The 24,843-nt window shown below is 43.1% G+C and overlaps 1 protein-coding gene across 1 annotated transcript; it reads right to left on the bottom strand.

The window, feature by feature from the left end:
• Positions 1–5,235: 5,235 nt before the first annotated feature.
• Positions 5,236–24,538, bottom strand: PKD2L1 (polycystin 2 like 1, transient receptor potential cation channel). The gene is made up of 15 exons (XM_005520563.3): positions 24,109–24,538; positions 20,193–20,306; positions 18,741–18,868; positions 17,343–17,599; positions 16,287–16,511; positions 15,700–15,928; positions 15,168–15,338; positions 14,265–14,446; positions 13,168–13,288; positions 12,487–12,585; positions 11,605–11,726; positions 11,169–11,286; positions 10,803–10,939; positions 9,903–10,050; positions 5,236–8,862 (listed from the first exon to the last, which is right to left on the bottom strand). The coding sequence occupies exons 1-15, from the start codon at positions 24,398–24,400 to the stop codon at positions 8,677–8,679; spliced, it is 2,529 nt and encodes an 842-aa protein (XP_005520620.1). The 5' UTR covers positions 24,401–24,538; the 3' UTR covers positions 5,236–8,676.
• Positions 24,539–24,843: the final 305 nt, after the last annotated feature.

Below are 24,843 nucleotides of genomic sequence, written 5' to 3'. Positions count from 1 at the left end.
GTGTTTTTTCCACCCTGATTGCTCATCATGTCAAAGCTAGTGCTGACTGGCCTCCCTTACTTGGTTAAAGTGCTGCTTGCCTTGGAGAAGTTGACTTTTTTAAGACTTGCAGATTATGTAGGAGAAAACTGACTCTGTCAAGTTTGTTAATCATTTAGTCCATTATCTGAATTCATAGTAGCACCAAATCTTTAATCGGTTAAAGATAAGAAAGGGCTCAGGCAAATCTAAGAGTAAAGGAAATCAGTATTTAACTAGTACACTACACTGAGATATCATGGGCTTCATTCTGACAGAAATCATGAACAATTGAACTATAGGACCAACAGAATTACACACATCTGGTATAATCTGGTATTACCTGGTAAAGCAAGTAATCAGCCAAGGATGTCATAGATACAGTACATACTGCATCTAAACCACCATGACAGTTCTTCAGGAGTTAAAAAGATGACATCATAAATGCTTAGATTTTTATCGCTCCTACTTGCTGCTGTTAGTACTGTGTTCAGGAGCCTGCTAAGGAGAAAGCAAGCTTGTCCTCTCTAGGCTAGCAGGTCTGGAAGAGATGCCAGTCACGACTGCCCCTACAGTGTTCTCAAGCCTTTGGGACAAAGCCTAGGACTTCAGACCAAGAAGTGCACCAAGCACTGAGGCCACAACACACAATCCCCAGTACCATTTTCTCCCATACTCAACCCAAGCTCCTGAGCAGGACTCCTTCAAGTACAGTTTGTCTTGCTATTTGTGAGTCAGGAATGGGCACTCCATCCTTCTGCTTCCCTTTTGAGGGCCTCAGTGCCTGCAGGAGGCTAACAGGATTAAACTGTGTTTTATCTGTCCCAACTCAGCTCTGCAGAGGTCAGTTCCCTTGCTAGACATGAATGTTGACATACACATTGTTACGTAGGCATTTCACCTCCTTCCTCAGGAGCAAAGTCCAGGCTGCCCTATGAGACATTCCTAAAAACAGTTTAACTTTCATCCACTCTCAAGGCCTGAGCTGCTGCCATTAGGATTTGTTGTGGCAGCCCTGAACACTTTCAGATTTATTTTTTTTTTTTCAGTAGGTGTTGTACAGCCAGAGTTGCAGAGTGTTCTTCCCCGACGGGACCATACACAACAGTAAGACTGCAAGATAACCATTACAGCAAACAGCTTGCATTCTGGAGAAGGAGATTTAGGAAAGTAGCTCTGTCTCACCCATAAATCTTCCCTTCTTTTGTGCCTTCCTAGAGGCCCACCAGTGCTATATGACCTTGACAGAGAACTACTGTGCCATGACACAGGGCAGAGCATCACAGTAGGTGAAAGAAAAAGTGCAAGGACTCAGAAATCTCAGCTGTCCCCTACTCTGCTGCAGACTGCAGGAAAATCACATTTATAAAGAAGTGAACTGAGGAAGGAAAGCAAGGAATCACTAGGTAGCAAGTGTTATCAAAGATAATGCAAAACAGAAAGCCAGACTAACTGTTTGGTTTTTCATCTTGAAGATGAAGACAGTAAGAGAGAGGAGAACAAAAAGAAGGAAGCACTTGGTTGCACAACTCACCCGTAATGCCACAGGAAAAAGCAGAACACTCCTAAGCTACTCAGGTCAGAGTTCTTTGTACTCGCTTTCCATCTGGCCTCACTGGTTATGTTCCACTGTGTCCCAACTCATCTAGATTTGGCTTTTTCAGTAAAGACAGTGCCTGGAGTTTGTCTTGGCCAGGGCATCTCAGGTTCTTTGACTGTGTTGTTCTGCTCCTCTCCAAACTTAATTTTTCTCTCCTATGTTTGAAATGGCCATGTAAGTGGAGATGACAAGTGCATGCAAAAGGGGCAGAGGGAGCCCAGAGTCACCAGGAGCCACTGAAGGCCAGTGAGATGTCCTAGGGCTGGAGGTAGTTCTCCATGATCAGGAGAGGCGGGGGAATGTGAGAAATGCCAAGGTAGGTCTGGATGGAGAGTGTGAGTCTGGGTGTAGAACACCAGAGTGGCAAGTGTTAATTTCACTGAGCTTAGCTTCTCACCAGGGCAGCTGCACATCTAGCTCCTCCAGGCAATCTGAGTGGAAGAGAAGGGGCAATGAGTAAATCTTAATGACCCACAGAGGAGGGACAGGACAAGAAATTGAACAGTGTCATCTCCTAAAGCATGTGAAAACACACATTCATAAACAACCCATGGTCACCAGGCTAAGGATGGAGGAGACATGAGAGGTCTCTAGCTGGTGTTCTTTGTTCTGTGTCATGACAAGAACCCTGACCACAGTACCTGGACATAGGTCATGGTGCCCAATTGCTGAACAGTTCATTTGGGCATAGCTCTCCTTCCTCATGAGTGTTTGGTAAGAGAACAGAAGCAAGTACAATCTGTTCTGTTTTACAATAAGGTCATTCTATTCTCTTCATGGTAAAGAATGCCTGCTGGTGGCATGGCTGCTCCTGGGCCTGAACAGAATAAAACTCTTTGAGGCAGAAGAGGCAGTTTTCCTGAAAGGATTCAGAAAGCATACCATCTTTTGTTGCTGTAACGCTTCTCAATTGGAAAATGTGAAAATAGGAAACTGAGAAGAAGCTCTGCCCTTTTGTCTTTCCCAGATATAATATATATAATATATATAATATAATAATATTTGAAAGCTTATATGTGCTTTCAAAGCCTGCTGTCTTTGTGAACTCCAGACATGTCTGAACAACCTGGGTGGTTTGCAACATTACAGCAATATGTCTGCAGGTGTATGTGCGCACAGATAGGGAGTTTTGCTCTCTGAACTCGCCCTTTACTATTATTTCTGATGATTTTTGCAGAAGGGGACCCCATGGAGACTCACAGCCAATAGAAATGATCACTTGAGATGCCTTCCCAGTCCCTTCTCAGGCAGCACAAGCAAAACCAGCTTCAGGTTCCTGATTTGCATGTTCTGAGTGGCTGTTTCTTAGGCTGCTGTGCCTTCTGGCACCTAGAGGTGAGTGTACCATCAGAGTATCAACTGCTATCTTCTGGGGATGGCAGTGGCCAGGAAACAGCACCATCCAGAGCTGTCTGGGACCTCCTGTGCTGTAGAGCCCTGTCACTGCCATTCACACAGGCTGTCTTGGTAACTTGCTATGGCACGCCCCAGCCAAGCTGGCTGATTCAGGCTGGAGACGCAGCGCTGAGCAGACATTGTTTTGTCAACTGAACTTTTGCACTCCTCCTTCAGCACTCTTCATCCAGGGCTGGGCTTTATCTCACCGCACCCCGCAGGGCCGGCACCCTTCTGTCACCTGCCTGAGTGCCTGGCATGTATACAGCATGGCTGGCTGGCAATGAGCTACGCCTGGCATTTGCCACCTCTGAAAAGGGGCCATTAGCAGGGCCATACCCGCTCCATGTCTCCCCAAAACCCAGCACATTCACGTTGTCATATCCCTCAACTGCTGAGCCCGGAGTGGGGGCTGGACATGGTACTCACTGAATTTCCTCCTACTTTTACTGCTCTCGCACTCCCAGCCTCCTTACTTTCATGTTTGGAGACCTGGAATTAGGGTTTCTGTGACCAGCAAAAGGATGACACATCATCTGGGTTTGTAATCGGCTAGCTCATGAAGTGCTGGTTTCTCCCCTCCCTTTTTCATTAGTTGCTGATAAACTCTGAATACTGATAGTTGTTCACTGATGTTCCTCTTTTCTTTGTGACTCCTGCTAGGGTGAGTTTGTAAAACAGACTGGCAGGGCAGCCTCCAGCTAACAACCTTCTGTGCTTAAGATTGAACAGTTAGCAGCAGCTCCACACTAATAATAGCACTCATTAAAAACTTTTCACAAGACTGGAAGAAAATGAGAAAAACCTGTACAAAACCCCTTTTTACAGGTTGTAGGGAGAATTAAAACCTGCCTGAGATAAAGTTTGCAACAAATACTCAAGTGTGAAGGTCTAGTAACATAAATTACCTTTTGGAAGCCATGGATTCTGCTTCTGTCTTCTCTGTAACCACAAAGGGAATGTTTCTGTATCTCAGTTTCCTCTCAATAAAACAAATGACAGATTTGTTCTGTCCATTGAAAATGGAAGAGAAGGGACTGTAGGTGCAAAGAGTTGTAAGTAGTGCTGACTGACATCTACTGGTAAACCAAAACAGGCTGATAAGTAACTAGAAGCTTGGCTGCATTTGTGTATTGTGTATTTTTTTCCTTGAACACATAAAATAAAATGAACACATGAAAAGTTAGGCTTGCTCATTGTTAAGACTATGGCATCATGTTCTTGGAGAGGCACGACCAGGAGCTTTTCTTGCTGATGACCACGGCTGGTTGGGGCTGCTTATTGCCAGATGCCTGAGCCTCCTCTCAGACATCACTGCCATGCCCTTCCCTGCACACATCCGTGAATGTCTCTGCCTCATTTGTACTTTGAAATCACGGCTAGGACACCGCTTCCTTCCCCCTTGGCTCTAAATCAGGAGCACGCACAGCACCTGCCAGAGTGGGCTTCCCACCACATCCATTGCTACTGCCAACATAAATAACAGTGATGGTATAAATACATAATATTGGCTTTTCACAAGTATTAAGATGAATGTTATATGTATAATGTTTGAATGGCTTTGCTGTGTGAATGTAGTTTTCGTCTCTCCTGCTATTAGCAAAAAATTAGGCACAACTGGTAATAGTTGATATAGTATGTTTGAACTGCCTGCCCAGTTAGGATAACCCCAGTGAACAGATGATGGGACCTAGCTGCTATCAACACTCACCGCCTGTGGAGAGCAGGAGCCAAAACCCAAATTAAAAGATGACAAGAAAGGAATTAAAACTGCAAGCCAAGAAATGCCCATGCTCTAAAAAGGCGGATCCAAGGAGTGGCCATGCAAAATAGTTCCTGGAAGATATAAACTAATTAATGGAAAAGTCTGAATATGCATTAAGGTGATGCAATAGAAATGGTATATAAAGGGTGTTCCTGAAACACCAAATGTGCTCTTGGCAGAGCGCCAAGCACCCGGCTGTTATTCTTTACTTTATTATAATCTATGTCTCTTACTGTCTTTATTAAACCTTTTAAATTTTACCAGGAGAGTGAACCTTGTTTTTCACAGTTATAACTGCTGATATATCTTCAAAGCACTTTATACTTTTCTAAACATCTTCCCAAAGATTTTAACCACTTCAAGGCACAGCTGGCACAGTGCAGTTTGGAAGGCTACCCTCTGCAGATTGAAACAAAACACGATCACACTCCTTTGTTTTGAGGAACAAATACTTTACCCATCAGATACGTATTATCTAAGTAATATTAGCTCCTGATGGGAGGCCTGACAACACGTATTTGAAAAGAAAAGCTGTATGAATTTACCATTTGGCATATTGATGTTATTTCTCAACCAGCTTGAAAACACAATTGACACCTGCACAAAAGCAAATACTGGGAACAAGTAATTTCCATGCCTGCTCTAGGACACATCATACACATGACAGCATAAACGAAGAACAGACAAGGCACAGTGGCATGAAGATGTACAAGAAATACAAGAATAATGCAGGCATGGGCACATGCCAGTAACAGAAGTTGTTTTACACTGAGAAGCACTAGCACTACTAAAATCACAGTACAGGGGCAACTGGTCTTTCTGCCAGGAAGGGGATTAGAGCTGACCTGGGAGACCACTATAGCCTGCAGTTCTTGTCTGATCACAGCCAGAGCTGGTTTAGGGCTCCTCAACATTGCAGACTGACTGCTGTCCCCCAAGTCCAGTGGAGAGGAAGCTGCCAGGCTGTTCTTGCCAGAGAAAGGGAGAGCCCTGGCAAGCTGAGCTATAGTCTCCCACATTTACCAGAGACAGGTAGAATGAGACGCAGGCATCTCTCCCAGCTGCAGTGGTCCTCTGGAGACTCCTATGCTCTCCAGTTGCAGAGGAAAACTGCCTTCCCAAGTTTCAGACATGAACAAACACTGCACGTGAACATTACCATTTTTGTTCCTCCTGCTGCCATAAAGAGCTGACTCAGTGCCTGGGAGCTGGTTGCCGGTGCTGTTGGTCACTGTCCCATGGATCTGAGTTCAGCTCTCACACCTCTGCACTTCACCTGCCTTTACTGATAGTTATGGGAGTCCCTGTGCAGAAAGGAGCAGGGGTGTGGTTATCTTCTGGTGTGTAGTGACAGGCATGGCTCTTAGGCTGTGCTGCTGTGGCTGCAGCATCCCTGCCTCAGTGGGAGGTTATCTGTGGGGCTGCTCTTGGGGTTTGGCACAGCTCAGAAGGGAAACAGAAAATAAACACTGGGCAATGCAGAAAGGGAGGTTCTGAGTCACCTTCTCTGTTGAACAGAGCAGCTAAACAACACTATCCCTTGTGAGAAATCTGAGGCCTTGTAAAGCCAAGCCTTACAGATACTACGTTTTACCTTCATTTTCTTGGCAAAACCTGAGTTCAGGGTCATCTTATCCTCACAGTAGTTATTTCTAGGTTAAGGAGCTCAGCCTCAGCCAGCAACATATCTTACACTGGCTACTAGCACAGGTTCAACCACCTGAAGCAGACAACTGCTGCTTGGATTTCTCCTAAAGTACCAGACTTAGTTCCTAAAAGATCAGCATCCCAAGCATTTAATATCTGTGCAGTAATACAGACTCAGAATCTCATCCAGTAATTTAAGTTCATGGATAAGGCAGACCCTCAGAGAACTCAAACAGCAATTTTTTTCTTACTTTGCAATTATGCCTTGGTACTCATAGTCTGCTCTTGAGCCAGGATCTAAAACAAGATCTTACAAATTAATTTGTAAGAAACTTCTTCTATGCCTTTCAACGTACAGAAGACCTGATGAATTGACTACAAAGGGCTGTGTGCACTATTTAAGCCTATTATAGAGTAGAAATGTTTCTCTGTTCAATTACAATTTAGCATATGAATTTTCTGTTTAATTAGAATTTGGAGGGGGAAAATAGCCTATTTCAGGAAGTTCTCCTGACAGGCTGTTTTCTTCTGATTAAGATAACAGCTTCAATGCAGAGAGGAGGAGGAAGTAAGGAACACCATTGTTCTTTTTTCAGCCAGAAAAGCTGAAGGTAAGACATCTTGCTCAATTCTGAATTCAGTGGAACTGAGGGTCAAGCACCATGGCAGTATCTCACAGGTAAGTCTTGTCCCCAACAGCAGGACCAGCTGATGATGGGAAGTGAGTCATGAGATCCTGTAGTTCCTGCCTCCACAGCTCCTGTCTGAAATCCAAGCTCCCTGTGAGCTGGACAAGCTGCTTCTCCCAGTTCCTGCTGGGCCCTTGTAGTTGAATGACACTGCTTCAATTTATCAAGACTATCTTGTGGCTGTGGCAGCCCTGACACCTGGGCCATCTGAGGACAGGGCTCATCCTGAGGTCCTTCAGACATTGCCAAAGAGGCTTTCCCCAGAATGCAGTGACACATTCATCTTAAAAAAGGCAGCAATACAAGATGCCCCTGCACAAGTCCCCCACTAAACCTATCACTGCACAGCACACTAAACAGTGTAGCACTAATGAGAGCTGTTAGCAGTGGTCTGGTACAGCTCACATTTCTATTGGCTTTAAGCCTACAGAGCCTATTTGAGGTTAACTAGGTTAACTATTGCAGAATATCAGTGATTAAGGTATTTGAAATATATTTACAATGTCCCTGTAATAGCAGCAATAGTCTGCACCAATTGCAAGGAAAGACAAGCCTCAGCAAACAGAAAAATGCTTAGAAAAGAAGTTATCTTGCATGTGGTCAAAAAAACTGACACATCTCATTTTCACAATATTCTTCAACGTAGATGGTGTCAGCACCCATAACTGCAAATTTGTTTCCTTGACAAAAACAAGAAGCATCAAACTTCATAAATGGGGTGCTAGTTTGCAAGGTGCAAGAATCTTGAGATGCAATTTAAGAAGTGTGAAAATGAATGACAAAGATTTCTTAGTGTCAACAGCTATGTTAGAAATCATATAACCAGAAGTTTGTTCCCTAACACTCAGACCTAGGACTTTACCAACTGCTTCTCATTTTAGAATATTTCAGACTTTCTCCCAATTACACTGGTGCCAACTCTTATTGTAGTTATCCAGAGTTAAGCACTAGTAACCTCTTTCCTAAACACCTGAATCTAAGGTACAGAGAGGGTTACCAAGGTAATCTGGAGACAAACTACAACAGAACAAAACTGGCTGTAACCAGGCAGAAACAACTAGATTTCTTCTTCCCATTTTACACTAGTAATTATTCTAGATTAGTAATTATAGCTACTAGTAATTATAGTTACTAGTATATATATATACTAGTAACTAGTTATTATATATATATATATACTAGTATATATACACAAATGTTCAGAGTTCAGGGGTCCCTACTTTTTGGGGAAGGCTAGATACATGATGCTGTGCCAGCCTGTTCAGAGGCAGAAATCTAATACATCACCTAGTGCCAAATTTTACCTCTGCCTGAGATATGGGTACAGGGGAGAAGGTGAAGTGGGACAGAAGTTCTAGCTCTGTGACATGATACATCATTACACTGGAGAAGAGCATCCCTGATTTTTCACATTAAGGGCTCCTGACAACAGTGCTGTCTGTGTCCAGCTGTCTGGATTGTCCTAACAGTGAGGGAACAACTGACAGTGACTTGGTACTATGGCAGCCAGACTGGGAGCACTGGGCTGTTGAGCACTGCTATAGAAATGCACATCAGACTGGCTAGAGGTTCTTGGGCACCTGAGACCCCAGCACACTCGACTTAGGCAAGATATGATAGACCCCATTTTGGGAAGAGTTGCCACTCAGGTTGTTTCTCTGTACATGTTCTGTCCAACTTTCTGCTTCTTCTTTCCCCAGCTGGTCTAGGCTCTGGGGGTGCAGCTCTTTCTGACCGGCTTCTTCCTCCTGTGAACAAGAAGAAAGTGTGACCTGCAACGTCAGCAAGCTACCAGGAAGTCTAGCAACACTCCAAGAGAGAGGCAAGGTGTGCGTGATACTAAAATATCTTCCCACATTCTCTCAGAACAAGCCTGGCTGTCTATTAAAGACCCAATACACAGCTGCAATACACTAATGAATACACATTCAAGTTTTAGACCAAAAAGGAGAGATTAATTCCTTTTCATCCTTTACAAGCACATTCACAGAAATACTGTGGCAAAGCAAATCTGCAAACAAATACTTGAGTAAGACTTTGGGCATGCTCACATGAGCAGCAGGACCTCCCAAAACACTCTTTCAGAGGGGAAGGGATCACAAGACTATTCTGCAAAAGAGAGGCTTCTTTCTGACTCTTCTAGGTCACTTTGTGCTGTTTGGCTATTCTCATTATTGAAGCCACAAAACCATGAAGTAGTGACATGGCTCCCACATGCCTTGCTGCCTTTGACTGTAAGGCTGAAGATCCAAAATACACTGGTTCACTCAATATGGGCACTCTTTGGCAAAAGTCATAATTCTGCAGTGATATCCTATAAGCACACAGCTGACTGATAACCACCACATGTCTGATAAATAATCCACAGGCAAGATGTTAAGATCACAGTCCACAACAGCCATGAGCTGTCTTGCTGGAAAGGACAGTTTGATCATTTCAGTATCTGAGGATGAACAGACATCTTTCTGTTCTAACTTTCTGAGTTAGAAAGCAACTGAAGACAGGCAAATTTTATGCACTGCCACAGGACTGAGGTTGGCCACAAAGGAGCCAGAAAGTGTGTTTAAAAGGTACTAGGGTTAACTGTGCAGACATGAAAACAAAAGGGCTTGTGTCATTTTGCTTAAACAGAAAAGGATTGATCATACAAAATGCTGATCCTGCCCAAGCCTTTTTGTCTTAAATCAACAAAGATTGGAAAAGCAAAGATGATACCAGGCCCTTTCTCCCAGCAGAGCTGGTCACCTGATCTGAAGCTGGTTCAAATCCATGGTGGAGGGCTACCAACCTTGCTAACATCACCCAGGTGTTTGCCCAACAGATCCTTCCTCTTCAGCTCTTTTCTTTCTGGCAAATTGAGCTTGTTCACCACTGCATCAATCTTGGAGCCAATGCTGTTTATGGAATGTTCCAGCTGCAGCACACGATGCAGGAGGCTGAGGGAGACATGGAGAGCATTTGTAAGCTTCTACATGTGATGAATAAAGGGAGTTTCTGCAGACATCTCCCAGAGACCTCAAACAGAAGCAAATATTCCCAGATCACTGATTCACACCTACTGATGACATAGCTCCATACTACACCGTGTTTTCATCTGTAATCAGTGTTTCTGCTTAGGATGAATCCCAGCCCAGACACAGTATAATTCCATTATTAAATATTGCACCTGCCTCTCCTTTGATATGGCCCAGTGTTTCTCAGTAGCAGAATCAAGATATACTGATTGTATGTGCTGTGTTTATCTTGTGCTCCTCCTATGGAAGAAATATGTTATTCTTGGACCTGGAGGATAAAGGCCAACTAGGCTATAAATCAAGGATATTTATTGCTACAGGACCTTCTGTAAAGGTATCAACTTTCCCTGGCCCAGTTATTTGGGCCACCTTCTGACCTGAAACATGACAGTATATTTATTGCCTGTGGGTAGATGACAGTTGCAGAGGTTATTCAAGCAGCAGAAAGCAAAATTTCTTAATTCAGTCTTTTATAGGAACTAGCAAACTACTTAAGTAGAACAGTCCCAGTTATCTCCTGACCTGCTTTTTTACACATGTGCAAGATAAAAGGGACAAGATCTTACTGAATCAGTTCAGCACCACTGTAAAGAGTTACATCAGGGAAGGAAGCAGCAGGAAATTGGACCCCTCATTTGCAGGGTGTTTAAACTACTGACAGCATACAAACATACACTTGGAACTCTTCTTTGGAGACCCAGGTGGCCTTATTGGTGTGGTTATTCCTTGCTTCCATGTAGGTTAGATTCTCATCCATGTTGTTGTCACCATAGGATTTCCCCAAATTTTCAATTTCTGTATTCAGAGCAACCTGGAAAATGAAGAAACTCCTGCAAATATAGATATTAACTCTGTGGTGGGCTTTACTGTCAATAACACAGAGCTTCACAGGCAGCAATACACTCAGTTGTATCCAGGTAGAGTTGGAACTATATTTTAGTTGCCTGCCTAGTTTATACCATAAACCCAAAGATTCCTGAGGCCACTTTGGAGTGATGTCTACCAAACAGATGATTTTTTTTCCTTTCCCTTTTTTTTACCCTTTTCGCCTCTAGGTCATGCTTCATCTGCTGTTGCTCCTCTTCATCAAGGATATGGTTGCCATCTTTGTCAAATCTGGAGAAAGCTGCTGTGATCTCATGGTCTGCATGGCCCAGTCTGCAAAAGAATAGAAAGAGAAAGCTCAAAGCATAGAATTATACTGTTAAGCTCTAACAGAGTGGGAATTTTGAAATCAGTGTATTGTTTCCTCCTGCCAGTGACAAATCTAAACATCCCAAATAGGCAAGAGATAGTTAACAAACCTATTTAGAACAAGGAATTAAACATTTGAGGAAAGAAAATTATTTTTTTTTAGTCTTAAATTATCCAGATCTAAGCTAACTGCTCTCCTTGTCTTGAAAACCAGAAATTTTAAATTACCCATGTTACTAAGAGAAAGGACCAAGTAGGCATCCCTCAAACTGACTCACTCACTCCTTCAAGCTGTTCTTGAAGTCTTCGAAGTCTAGTTGTTTTGTTCCATTCTGCAGGGCTTTCTGCACATCAGAGATCCGCTCCTTCTTCAGCTTCAGCCTCGTGAGTGTCCGGTTGTAGCTCTGGTACCGAAGATACAGACCCAGAATCACGCACACAGAACAGTGAAAAGTAGAACAGAGCAGACAATGCGATACAGGTGAGTTATATGCCAAGTAGTACCAGGTCCTTTCCACAAGCAAAAAACCAAAAAGCAGTGCTGTATGAACCTCATCTCTAAAGCAGAATCACACCTTCAGAATGACACTAACACGTTAACCCTCTGCTTTTCTCATCCCAGTTCTTCCTTTATCTGATTTCCCAACACATCAGCTGTTTAAGATAACATCTCAAATACTATTCCTTGCAGATTATTGGTCCCACAGCAGAATTATGACCTTCCAGGAACTTTTCTGGAATTTGCCCATGGGAAAGACAGATTTAGCCTTCTAGATTTGTGCCACTCTAACAGGCTCAGCTTAGCACAGCAGGACTTTGCCATGTCCTGCCATTGCCTGCCTGACTTTGCCATTGATCAAAGTACATTTTATGAAGGACTGAAAGAGGTTTGTCTAGAGACCATCCTGGGAAGAAAATTCTCTCAGAGACACTACATCAATTAACAGGATTCCCCCAACACCTGCTTTCTCATTGTCTCATTGCCAAAGGGTCTGGGAGCTTGATTTATCCCAGAAAAGAACTGTGACTCTTGTGCACACAAAGAAGGGGGATCTGGAGTTGGCCACCACTGTTTCTCTCTAGTAAATCCCACTTAGGTCAGGGACTTCCAAAAAATGCTTCATGATTTAGCTAGAAAGTAGCACAGCTTTCACTATTCATCACCTGCTTCAAGATGTCAGAGAGCTGCAGCTCATCCTTCTGGCTCGAAAGCTCCTCCTTGACTTCTGAGTAGGTGTCATTGATGATGGCCAGAAACATGTTCTGGGAAAGAGGGAAGAAGTGACATGAATATACATGAGACATCTTGCCTGCTCCAGCAGCTGAAGCAGAAAGAAACAGGCACAGATGTGCAAGACTTAGTTAAATGAGGAGTTGTTTCCCTATAGGGTATCTCTCTTGGGCATATTAGCAAGGGTGAAGAAAAGGCCCACTTCAGCCAAATCATGTTTTCTTAAGTTTTTGCAGTTAAAGCAGTGACTGAAAGAACATTTGTTCCACCTCAAATACTATCTTTGGTAGCTTCTATTGCAAAATCTTAGGTTGCATATGGACTCCTGACATTGGGTGTTTAACCTGGTTTTTATGAGCATCCCTCTGCATCCATTGACCAGGAAGCCAGTCAGTTTCAGTCTTCACCTTGACAGATGTTGGCCCTTAATTATCCTAATAATCAAATCCCCAGCTGTAGTAACACACTCTTTGCTTACTGTGGTCTATTTGCTCTGCAAAGCTATTGTAACTGAAACACCTTTTCTAGGCATTTGCACCTAACCCAGGGATTGTCAGGAGGGGTCTCTCAAACACTGCTTTCAATACACAGATAAGGAGGACTCTGTTGCTTACCAGAAGTACAAAGAAAACAAAGAACACATAGGTGACAAAGTAAATAGGCCCAAGGACCCTGTTGGCATTGTCAATGGAATTGTAGTCAAAATCACCAAGAATGATCCGAAACTGGGTGAAACTGGGGGAAAGAAAGAGCACAGGGTCACACAAAGGCACACGCAAACAGTCCTGAGGTGAACCTGAACCTGCCTGCAGCCCAGATGGGCACAGGCACAAACCAGAGCAGGGTCTAAGTCACTCCAGAGTAGTGAGTTAAATGCATCCATGGTATTTCTGGGGTGAAGCGAGCTGATCTGATTAGAGGAAGAGGAAAATAAAATGTGGTTTTCACACAAATTCAGGTTGTCCAAAGTGTGTTTTGCTATAAATAGGAGGCAAAAACAAATTTTGAATTTTCCCTGATTAAAGGCAATTGACTCAACAAAGCCATCTCTTGCAAGAGATTTTTTGAGATTCTGGAGGGATATTAAAACTGGACAGTGCTCTTCAACCTTTTGCAGTTCATAGCCCCTATAATGAAGAAAGTTCAAGAGTATTGATCCAAAGCTTCCTTATCTCAGTTTTCTCTTGTAGACCCCTCAAAGGCAGGACCTGGATGTCCAGAGGTCTGTGGAACACTAGCTGAAAACAATTGCTGTGGCAGATACCTCCATTAACATCACAAATTACTTGAGCAGGCCCATGGACTGCAGGATTGTCTGAGACAGGATTTTAACTCACTTCCCCAACACTCTTATGCATGCTCATCCACCCACTGGTCATCCTCCATTTCAGATATATTGACCAGTATCTATGGAACTTCTATGGAAATCAATATCCTTACCAATATCCATCATACCTCTTGTCCTTGCTGACAAACAAAAGACAATCAGGAATCTGCCTGTTTCCCTCAGTTTTCTCACTGTGTTCTTTCATCCATGAAGATGTCACAGCCAGAAGGCTGTGAGCAACTTATTAACCATTGTGGCTTTATTAGAGTGAGCTACAACAGGTGTCTGATTGACATTGAGATTTGCAACTGGGGGGAAGTGCAGAAAGCGCTTAAAATTATTTTGATAAAATTATAGAAACATGGTACTAACTTACACACTTACATGCATTTAACAAAGGTACTGAAGTTTTCCACTTGTGTCCCAAATAGAAGGTAACCCAGCTGGGCATAGGCAAAGAAGACAATGAAGAACATAATGGCAAAGCCCAGGATGTCCTTGGCACAACGTGCCAGCGTGGAGGAGAGCTGGGTCATTGTTTTGTTAAAGCTAATGTACTTGAATATCTGCAGGATGGAAGAATGGGGACAAAATTAGGCCAAACCATCAGCTAGGTCCATCTCTCTCATGTATGCACATGCTTACTAAGACAAGAGGCTCACTACAGGACCAAAGTATTGAGGGGAAAGTTGGCTAGGAATGGTGGCTTAGTCTTCAGGACATTTATTCCAGGTGTGCCACCATCCTTCTCTGGGTTCATAGACACATGACTATGTTCCCTCAAAGGAAAATATAAACAGGAACTGCTACAAGGACAAATCTTTTAATGTTGATGAGGAACCCCTTGATGGCTTTCTGCCACACCAAGATGCTTTAGCTGAATTCCAAAGTCCATGTCAACAGATGAGTAATTTCCAGCTCTGGAGTGACCATCATGAAAAACAACCCATGGTTTGCAAGAATATCTCAAGAATACCAAAATAGTACAGGATGGACAAAGTTTCATGGTACTCAGCATTTTCTAAAACCACTTTTACACTGCAGTGTCTGAACTCATATCCCTGACTATCTCCAAATAACTGACCTCAGAATGCAGGGTGAAAAGTTACCCAGATTTACTGCAAAACAGTTGAGGAATTTACTGCAATTTACTGCAAAAATTGAGGAAAATTCTCTGTTCTATAGTTATTACACATCTACTCAGAGGGATGGAATAGACAACCCTCAGGCTATCCAGAAGGAGAGGCCTGGCTGGAGACCTGGCACCTCCCAGACCCCCTACAATACCTTGATCCAGGCAAAAAATAAGTTGACTGCATTCATATTGTTGTACTGTGTCTGCCAGAATGCCAGGAATTCAAAGTCTGCATAGGTGTCGGGGTGTTTCAGCAACTCTCCCAGCAGCCTGTTCACCTCAGTGGTGCGAAAGATGTGAAACCCAATGGCAACAATGGAGAGCTGCAAAGAGGAAGAGGAATAGTCTGCAGTGACCACTGCTCCTATACTTTCCATGGAAATTAAAATGTCACAGAACTCATTGGAATCCCACTTCAGAATCTGGTGGGCTATGGAAGTATGGTCTGGATGTACTGAATGCCCTGACTTTACAGTCTCTTGGGCATCTCTAAGAATTTTCTCCTAGCAGTTCTTCCAGACACAAGAGCATGTGTCAATTTACTCTGCTGTTCAGTTTAGTATTAGAGCAAAACATACACCCAGTTCTTGCCTTATTTAGACTAATTTCCACATTCCTTCATTTGTTTTGGCTCTTATACATCTCTGCCATTGCTCCCCAAAAAAAGTGTGCAAGGATCCTCACCAGAATGACAACCACATCCAGAATGTTCCAGATGCTGGTGAAGTACTGAAGCTTGTGGATACGGAGCTCCAAAGCCTCTTCCACCACATAGTAGAAGATGAAGACACAGAATACAATTTCACAGGCAACAATGAAGAAGTCCCACGCGCTGACATATCGTATGAGCTTCACTGTCCGGATTTGCCAGGAGGGAATGGCACCACCAGTGGCTGGAAACTCAACCACTAACCTTGAAGGGGACAAGGAAACAATTTCAAACTAGGGGATGGAGGCTCAGAGATAATTTTGAGAGGCATCAAACTTGAGCATGAGATATCCACCACAAGCAGAAGTGTTGTGTATGTGTTTATGCATCCACATCTCTCCTGCTTCACTGCCTGTGGTAGGAAAGGGTAGAAGGTGACAAGAAGTGTGACTGGTTATTTCAGGAAGACCAAGACTTCTCACTAATCCATACGATTTCTACTGACACCACTCAGACCCACCCCAATGGTGGACCATAATAAAATATTTGCATTTTAAGAAACAAATTGAGGCATTGAGGAAGATGAAAGAGCCTGAATAATTTTTGTCAGGACTCAGCTTACCTCAGAACACAGAACAGATTGATATTTGCATTATACACAGAGAAATCAATAAAGACAACTCGTGTTCCCCGATCCAGCCACAGTTTCTCTTTCAAGACTTGCAGGGCTTCAGCGCTCTCTTCTCTGGTCATCTTGAGGTCTATGTAGTATCCTCCCCCACTGTAACTGGTTAGTCTTCCCCAGTGAGATGAACCACCCAGCTCCTCCTCAGAATGGTACCTCCACCTGCAACAGACAAGGCACAAAGAACGGCTTCACCTGCCCAGGCTTGAATATGGCCTTATATGCAGGAAAAATTATAACTTCAAGGCGAAGAGCAGTTTTCAATTGAAGAATTGGCACAATTCCTACTCCTGATCTGACCCTACATAATATTGGTAACCATTATGGTTAGTTTTCTGGTTTAGTGCTTTCCAGCAGTGACACAACATGATTTGCAATACTATGGAGGGAAAATTCTGAGGTTTGTTGGCTATATCAGTCTTGTTTTCATGGAGGTTATTCTCAGGATCTGCTCTGTTGCCTTCTACATCACACACAACCATCTGCTTAGAATGCCCTTGTACTCATATTTCCTAATGAATAATAGTTTCTCATTCATGTATCAAGATTCATGCAGTGAGCAAAGTTTTTAAACTGTAGCTACCTCACAGTATTATAGGGAAACAAGTTGTTAAGATGAAAGGGATGTACTCCTTTTTCTCTGGCTCCTGAAATCCCAGAGAAAAGCAAATAGTATCTTGCCAGCTGAATGCCAGCTTGCCATTTGATGGATCTGGCCCCAAAGGCCTTTACTTATTCTCACTTTCTCAAAAATAGGTAACAATTTCTTCCTATGTTCCCACTGGATTTTTCATGGCTTTCCCAACATGAAAACTCCTTCTGTTTTTCTTCTCCACAAAGAGACACTAGACCTTATTTATAGACAAAAAGGACTTCCTGCCTCTGACTGCAAGGGGAATTCCAGCCTTATGTTAGAAAATCACCCCCAGCATCCTTCAGCTCAGCAGTTCTTATTTGAACTAGAAGAGACTAATCTGGATTAGATGTACTTACGCCGTTCCATTGATGAGCCCAAAGGAGACCCTTTCCTCCTTGTCTTCAGAGTATACATCATAGCAGCCCAAGATTTCCTCCTTGAAGTCATCATGGACCACACAAGAGTTGTTCTTCACCTTCAGCTGTCTCATGCGTGGGACACCCAGCAGCAGGTTCTCGTAATAGATGTATGACTGGGTGCTGTGCGCTGCCAGGGACTCGTTGTTGTACCACTTTGTCCAGTAAAGATTATCCAGCAGGGGACCTTGTGCATACTGCAAAGGAGGCAGAGGAGAGCAACTCCGTCATAGCTCATGCATCAGAGGAATTTTCTGAGTCTGGGATTGAGGTAGGAAGACCTGACCCACCCCTCTCCAGTCCCCAGGATGAAAAGTAGTAGAAGTTTGTGTTGCATGTATGTTAAGGAGAGGAAAGAGCAGGGCTGGTGGATGGAGGAGGGATGCTAGGTAGCAGGGTCTCTGTTGGTTTCTCACAGGCCTGTAACGTGTCTGTGGCACCTTCTATGCCGTATGAAGAGACGAGAACTCTACGAGTCTCATTGTCTCTTCTACTTCAGTCAGCACACGTTTCACAGAATTGCCTTGGCACAAGCTGCGAACAATGAGAAGTGCATGTGCCAGTGTCCTGGAAATGGTGGGGAAACAATAGGGCCATTGTTTGCCAGAGTGTTTTAATACAACAGAAAAAGGCAACTGTAACTGACAAATAATTTCTGGCTGTCAGAGATAAGTGGTTGCAATAACTCAATGGCCTTCACTGAGGTTCTTGTCATTCTTTCACCCATTCTTTGACAGAAATATGTTAGACCCCAGATGTTTTTCCCCTTCTTCATTTTCTTCGCTAAAAGTCACTGCAAATTTTACTCCAACTTCTTCCTAAAAGAAGCTATAGATTAGACAAGCCCAGGCATGAATTACAGGCAGGTTAATTTTGATGTTCTCAAAATGCCATGAAAATGGACATAGGCTATTACTAAGACATCAGCTTGAAGATATTGAACTCTAGGATTCAAAGCCACTTGCATCACAAGGAAACCTGAAGTAAATCCCTTGGCTTCTCTAGTCCAGTACTTCCTATCTGTGAAATGAGCTGATGCTTCTATCACCAAAATTATTTTGTTATGTCCTGCCTGTTTTACTGGGAAATGGACTCTTCTGGGCACACACAAAACTTAGCCTAGCCAATATTCTGAACACAGTGCTCAGGGATAAATTATACTTTAAATCAGTGAATATTTTGCACACAAATATTATTGTAACTATCGCTAGTAGCTGGCAAAAGCTTGTGGCAGCAAAATGTCTTGCTGAAATCATTAGATAGTACTTCAGAGAGAACTGAATACCCCAGTCTAGCTGAGTTTCAGGGCTCTCCATGGCAGGCCAGATTGGTACTCACCACCCAGAAGTCAGCCATGCTGCCGATGGACTGGAAGGAGACACGGCCATCTGTAGAGGTCTGCAGGAACAGCTCAGACATCACTTTGGTGTAGTAATAAGCATTGGAACTTGTCATTCCATATGTCACTAAGAGAAAAATAGGAGGATCCTTCCTTATACCTAAATGTTGGAGTCTGATATAAATGTATTTATATATTCATTTTTCTATGTACCTTATATTTTCACAGGTAAGCTGAACAAGGCACAGGGGAAGAAATCTTAGGGCTTTCTGCTTTCTTAGGGATATACAAATTTATCTGCTCTGTGTTCCAGAGTTTAAATGGTCAGACTGACCAACTTTAAAAGTTAAGTAGTGATAGAAGACCATTGGAGGATACAACTGAACATTCTGGATAACAGTTTTTTGTTTCCAGGCAAAATTTCTGAGGGAAATTTTATCTCTCAGAACAAAGGCTGTGATCTATATTTTGAATTTCTGATGTGAAGTCATGAAGGCACAAAGACCCCCTATTTTCCCAAGTGAAAAGCTCCAAGTAAGTTTTCATCTACCAAGAAACTCCAAGAGGAGCAGGCTCTAACTTCCACAAACATGTTGTTTCAACTCTCCAGTGCTCCTTCCTTCAGAAAAATCATCCATCATGGTGATCACTAAGAATACGTCCTGCTCTTGAAAGGACACCAGGAAAATAAAGCACCTGACATTCAAGACACAGCCCCCCCCACACTTCCTGGATGATGAGTCAGTGTGTGATAACATGTATATCTGTGTGTGTGTCTTGGTTCTTTAGGAAGAGTGACTGTCTCCCTGGGCCAGCATGATAGTAACTTAGGGTGGTATTGTCTGTCCATCTCTCCTGCCACAGGGTCCATGAAATATAACCCTCTTCACTGTCCCATGCCACAGGTGCTCACTTGTGATAAGGAACGAACCTTTGCAAAACCAAACAGCCATTGTCCTACTGACATAAAGTCTCTATTAGCATTAGCATTCAGTACAGGGACACATTACATTCACTCAAGAACAACAGGGTGAACTGCCATCTGCTTTATCACCTCAGCCACCCATCCAGTCTCAGAGGGGAAAATCTCCCTGAACTGTCTTTGATACCAGGAAGTTTCTAGAGCTGCTCTCTGGGTGTTGAGCATTTGCTGTGAAACTGAGAAAAGACATTGGGCACTGACTCCTAGGACTGTGGAGTCAGTGGCTAGAACTGAAAATGCCAATCAGAAAATACTACTTAAGTCTAACCAATGTCAGTTGGCATTCATCAGTAATTTTACTTCCTTGAGCAGCATTAATTCTGTAGGTTAATGACAACTTCTTGCTGCTGTGAGAAATACAATAAATGTAACATTTACATCAGAGCAAGGAAGACTTTAATAAAATCTCACATTATTCCCCTCACACTGCACACAGACGTGGTGCCTATGAGATATGCCAGCTACTTACATAGACAGATATCCACCAGGAACATAACATAGACCAGCAGCTCTCGCAGGGTGGTCTTCACGTAAAGCTCCCTGTTTTCAGCTGTGTTCTCAGTCAGTGTAGTGCCCCACAGACCTGGTGGGTATAAGGAAGGGACCATAGAGTTTTCACAGTGATTCTCAAGGGTCATGTGAGGAGCTGTAGTCCTGTTCCAAAAAACACCACTATTGGGAGTTGAAGTTTTGTTGCTTTTCAAGGCCAAGCAACTTTTCATTTCAAAACTTAAACTACAAAAATGTGCTAAATACCCCTAAGAATAACCATTCCAGCATGAGTAAAAGATTTGTGGCTAACTGACACTAAAATATACTGGCTTTTTATTTTGCTAAATCACTATTTAGTTTTATGTTCTTTTGTTTTCTGTGCATTCCACCTGATCTTTTCCTGACTGTTTTTCAGCTTACTCTTTGAAGAAATTCAGTCCTTGTCACAAATGCTCTTGAAACCATAATATTTCATCTCAGTCACCCATGTGCCAACAGTTGACCTTCTGAGAGGTCTTACATTGCAGAACTGTATCTGGTGTTAGCTTTACAACTATTACTCCTTTTAGGGTATATTGAACCATTAGGTCCCAAATATTTGTCTCTTGCTTACCAAAAAACTCGTGCAATTTCTTTGTTGTTTTCTTGTCATAAAACTCAATCAAATAACTCGATATTTTCAGCATAACATTTAGAGCCAAATTATCTTCAGAACATCTAATGATGGAGCTTAGCTGAATCCAATACACCAAATGCACCAGCTAAAGATCCTATTTCTTCACACAACTCATTAAATGTCACCAGGGTTGTCAATAAGAGAGAAATGCTTCCTTTAAAAGGAGCCTTGATATTTCGGGTTGGATGAACCATCTGATACCATTAGTGTATTTGTTTGTTCTTTTTGTAATGGCTTTCTGTTGTGATTTCTGGAATGCACCTGAAGTTAAAAGGCATAAGAACTTTCAATTGAAAGTCTAGTGATGAAAGCCATGTCAGTAATTGCCATAGTCTTCCTGCTTTCTGCAGCTCCTAGAGAGCTCAGCCCTGATTCCTTTCCCCAGTAGGATGCAACAACTGTCTTCCTGCAAACCAGGATCAAAGCTGATCAAAGGCCCCACATTTGAAGTCATCTTTGGCAGATGGCAATTTTTTTTTCCTCTGTAGTAAGCAAAACTTCTAGGAGTCTGTGTGCATTTATCCTGTCATTTTGATAGCTCTTTGGCATCACAAGAAATTACAGAGGTTTTTTGCACCTTTAACTGCCATAGTGACTGTTGCAGCATCTGCTGTCTCTTCTGGGCAGGCAAACCACTAGCCTGTTCTGGACAATCCAGACCAGTGATAGAAATGACAGCCTGGAGATGATCTCGATTAACTCCAGTGGAGGAGAAAGTATCATGTGTTCTACAGGAATCTTCACAATGGAGAAAAACACAGGGAAACAATTTGCCTATCTCTTCAGGTCACTTTTAAATGACTACTTTCATCCTTAAATATGACTATACTGCAATCTTTTGTTTGGGGTTTTTTTCCATGAGCAGGGAACCCCTACTATCCGTATGTTAGGAGCAAATGCACAGACCTTCTTTACTTTGAGAGCAGAAGTGTACTCAGGAACACCTAAATTTAAGGACACTCAAATATCCTGGAAAACTTGGTTCAGAGACTTGCCCAAAATGATACCTGGAGGACCATGAGGCTGCTCCAGTCCTTTCAGATTGCATGCTGTAGTTGTAACTCTGTATCAGCTGAGGTTTATTTTCAGCTATGTCTTTAGGAAACATGCCAGGGAAACCTATCACCTTATACATGAAGCATGTCCCCATCTGTGTCTCCTTTGGCACCACCTAACCCCTTGGGGATGCAGCTATTTTGGACATGACATTTGGAGTAGAAGGACCCACGGCTAGAAGATATCCAGTTTTTCTTATGGCACCTTGAATGACCAATCCAGCACTCACACGGCTGAGCAGAGAAAAAAGAATCTAGAAAATAGGCTATGAATGCAATTCATTTATAAGTCTCACCTTCCTCACAGTAGCAAGTGACTGATAAGAATTACTGGCAACATCTACATCATCTTCTGGGTGTGCTTTCAAACAAGACTTGTGACCCAGGTGAGTGACTAGCTCACGGTCTCAGGTACAGCTGGAGATCCTCTTCCAAAGGCAGTGGTAAGCTGGGTATCCCTTATCAGCCACCATGCACCCAGATTCCCAGCAAAGTCTGTCCATGGGCTGACCATGGAACAGCAGAGGTGGCAGAGGCAGGCAGGAACCAGGACACAGAATTGCTTGGACACCGCTTAGAGAGGAATGGTCCTGAGCAGTGGTACCAGGAGCAGCAGTGCTCACTACTAACCCAGTACAGTAACTGATGAGGACAAGAAAAAAGCTTAATAATCCAACTACTACCACTAGCTATGGACATGTAATCCCAGGAAATGGTTTTTAAGCAAAAAAAACAACCTCTCAAACTCTCATTGTCTAACTCACTTATAAGTACTACTTCTATTTTCCATGAGAGACACCAAGGTGATTAAATGGAAAGGGGGAAAGCCAGCAATGGAGAGGCAATGAATAATGATGACCTAGGAAAGATGCAAAGGAAGCAAATTCTTCAAGGAAAATGTCCCCACTTCTGTGAGGCTCAAAGAGGCCTTTGGTCAGTCTGCACTGGCCTTTCGATTCCTAGCTTTGGTGTTTCCTACGGCCCTATTTACAACCCTTAGTGTCAGGACATTCTGCTGCAACAGTCAGAAGAAAATAATATAGTATCCTGACAGTTATCATCATTTGAATGCTCCAAATTGAACTCTGGCATCTCAAAAATGGAAATTGGATGTTAAAGCATGGATATGTTTTTCCATTTTAAGCCTCAAACAATGCCTAGAAGCAAGCATTTCAGAATAAAGCAGGTAAATGATACACTGCCTAGGAGTAGTCTGTAATTAGCTACCAAACCCACTCAGCACTGTTCCTTGGCCAGGAGAAATCTCTAAAGCCCCTGCTCTGAATTCCATGTGAGTTAGTAGTGTTAGACTGTAATGGCAATGACAAAAGTATTGATCACAGAGGGGCTGTGCAATTCAGGACCATGCTATACCATTATTCACCCACTTGTACTGTTAGAGAGTATGGCTCTGAGAAGGGTTCTTGCCTTCCAAGTGAGGAAAAAGAAGACACATTGGCAAGATTTTTTTTTTTATTTGCTTAATCTTTCCTGTTTTTAAAATATTAGGATTTTATGCCTTCTATAAGAAACTGTTCAAATAATGCCCTTACTCAAGATTGTATCCTGACAGGAGATTTACCTTGCCCCGAGGATTTTGTTTGCCTCTGAATAAGCCTATATGGTATTTAATTCCCCTTTGTCTTTTAAACTGGGAAAAAACACCTCTTTCTTTCAGCTATCTTCAAGCAAAGCATTATTTGATACATTGCTGTAATCCCCCCCCCCCCTAAATTTCAGTCCTGACAGTGCTAGATTTTTCTCTGGTAGATAAGTCTATCAGTTCTTATGTTGCTGTAGCACAGGGACCAGTACCACTCTATCTAGAAAATGCACACAAAGACAGAATAGTCTCACCACCACAGTGATGGCTCCTGGAGATTCACTGCACGACCTTGAGCACACCACTAAGTCTCTTGCCTTGTAGTAAAGGTAACAGGACAGACCATGAAGCTATAGCAAGGCACACAGAACGAGGATGCTCCTTTCAGGTCAGCCAAAGATGATCTCTGGAATAATGCTACTGCATGTTGAACAGGTCCCTGGGCTGCACAGACACTATGAGGTTTCTGCCTTCTGCATCCTTTCTCTTCCTCCCCTCCTTCCCACAACATTGCTCTGAGAGCTAATAAGTCCCTTCTAATGAGATATCAGAGATTTACCTCGGATGCCTCTGAAGATGTAGAAGCAGCACTTGAGGAAAGGACTTGTCTTCCCATTCACAGCTTTGCTCTGTTCTTCCTGGTAGGGCAGTGGATCCCCAATCTCTTCAAAATTCTCATAGGGATTCTCCAGGACAGACTTGGGGTTGTAGATGGTTTGAATTTTCAAGGAGGTAGAAGGAGAGCCATTGTAAACAGGATTGTCCCAAGCTTTCTTCCCCACTGTCTCCAGTTCATGCACCTCCGTTACTTGAAAGTGGCTCTCAGCTCTGCTTAGGTGAGACAAACTCATGACTACTCACTGCCACCAGAAGTACTTTTTAACTGGAATTGCGACAACTGCCTGCCCAGGCTGGAATTAAGTTAGCAGAGAGATAATCAATGCCAAAGAGCTTGTCTGCCTCAGCAGCCAGGAGAGGGCACACCAGCAGCTCCCCACAGAGAGTAAGCATCCTCTCTTTTTTATATCAGCTCAGCTGGTGACACCGATCAGAGGGGTGGCACTGCCCGTTGTTAGGAACCACCGTCAGCCCTATTATCACAGTCACCCTGGGAACACTTGCAGTGAAGGGCCAAAGAGCAGGAGCTCCGCGAGTGGCAGCGCCCAGGCAGGCGGGAGGCACAGCATCCTCTTCCTTTGCTCATTGTAAAAGCAGGGGTGAAACACGGGTGTTGCCCTGAAAACTCAGCTTCTGAGCTTGCTAACATAGTTTTCTAAGGACTTTCCCAGGACAG

Source organism: Pseudopodoces humilis, chromosome 9 (assembly GCF_049639895.1).
Source record: "Pseudopodoces humilis isolate 2021_Gansu_Grassland_sample_001 chromosome 9, ASM4963989v1, whole genome shotgun sequence".
NCBI classification, from domain to species: Eukaryota; Metazoa; Chordata; class Aves; order Passeriformes; family Paridae; genus Pseudopodoces; species Pseudopodoces humilis.
Note: the sequence above shows the minus strand (reverse complement) of the source record. Positions and strands in the feature narration are given on the sequence as shown.

What these genes read in the sequence shown, in the direction of transcription:
- PKD2L1 (XM_005520563.3), bottom strand. Translation starts at nt 24,400, where the DNA reads ATGAGTTTGTCTCACCTAAGCAGAGCTGAGAGCCACTTTCAAGTAACG. An exon ending in TTGTTTTCTTTGTACTTCTG is followed by an intron (nt 12,586 to 13,167) that starts GTAAGCAACAGA and finishes CCTCTTTCCCAG; the next exon opens with AACATGTTTCTGGCCATCAT. An exon ending in ACCTGGGTGATGTTAGCAAG is followed by an intron (nt 8,863 to 9,902) that starts GTTGGTAGCCCT and finishes TCTTGTTCACAG; the next exon opens with GAGGAAGAAGCCGGTCAGAA.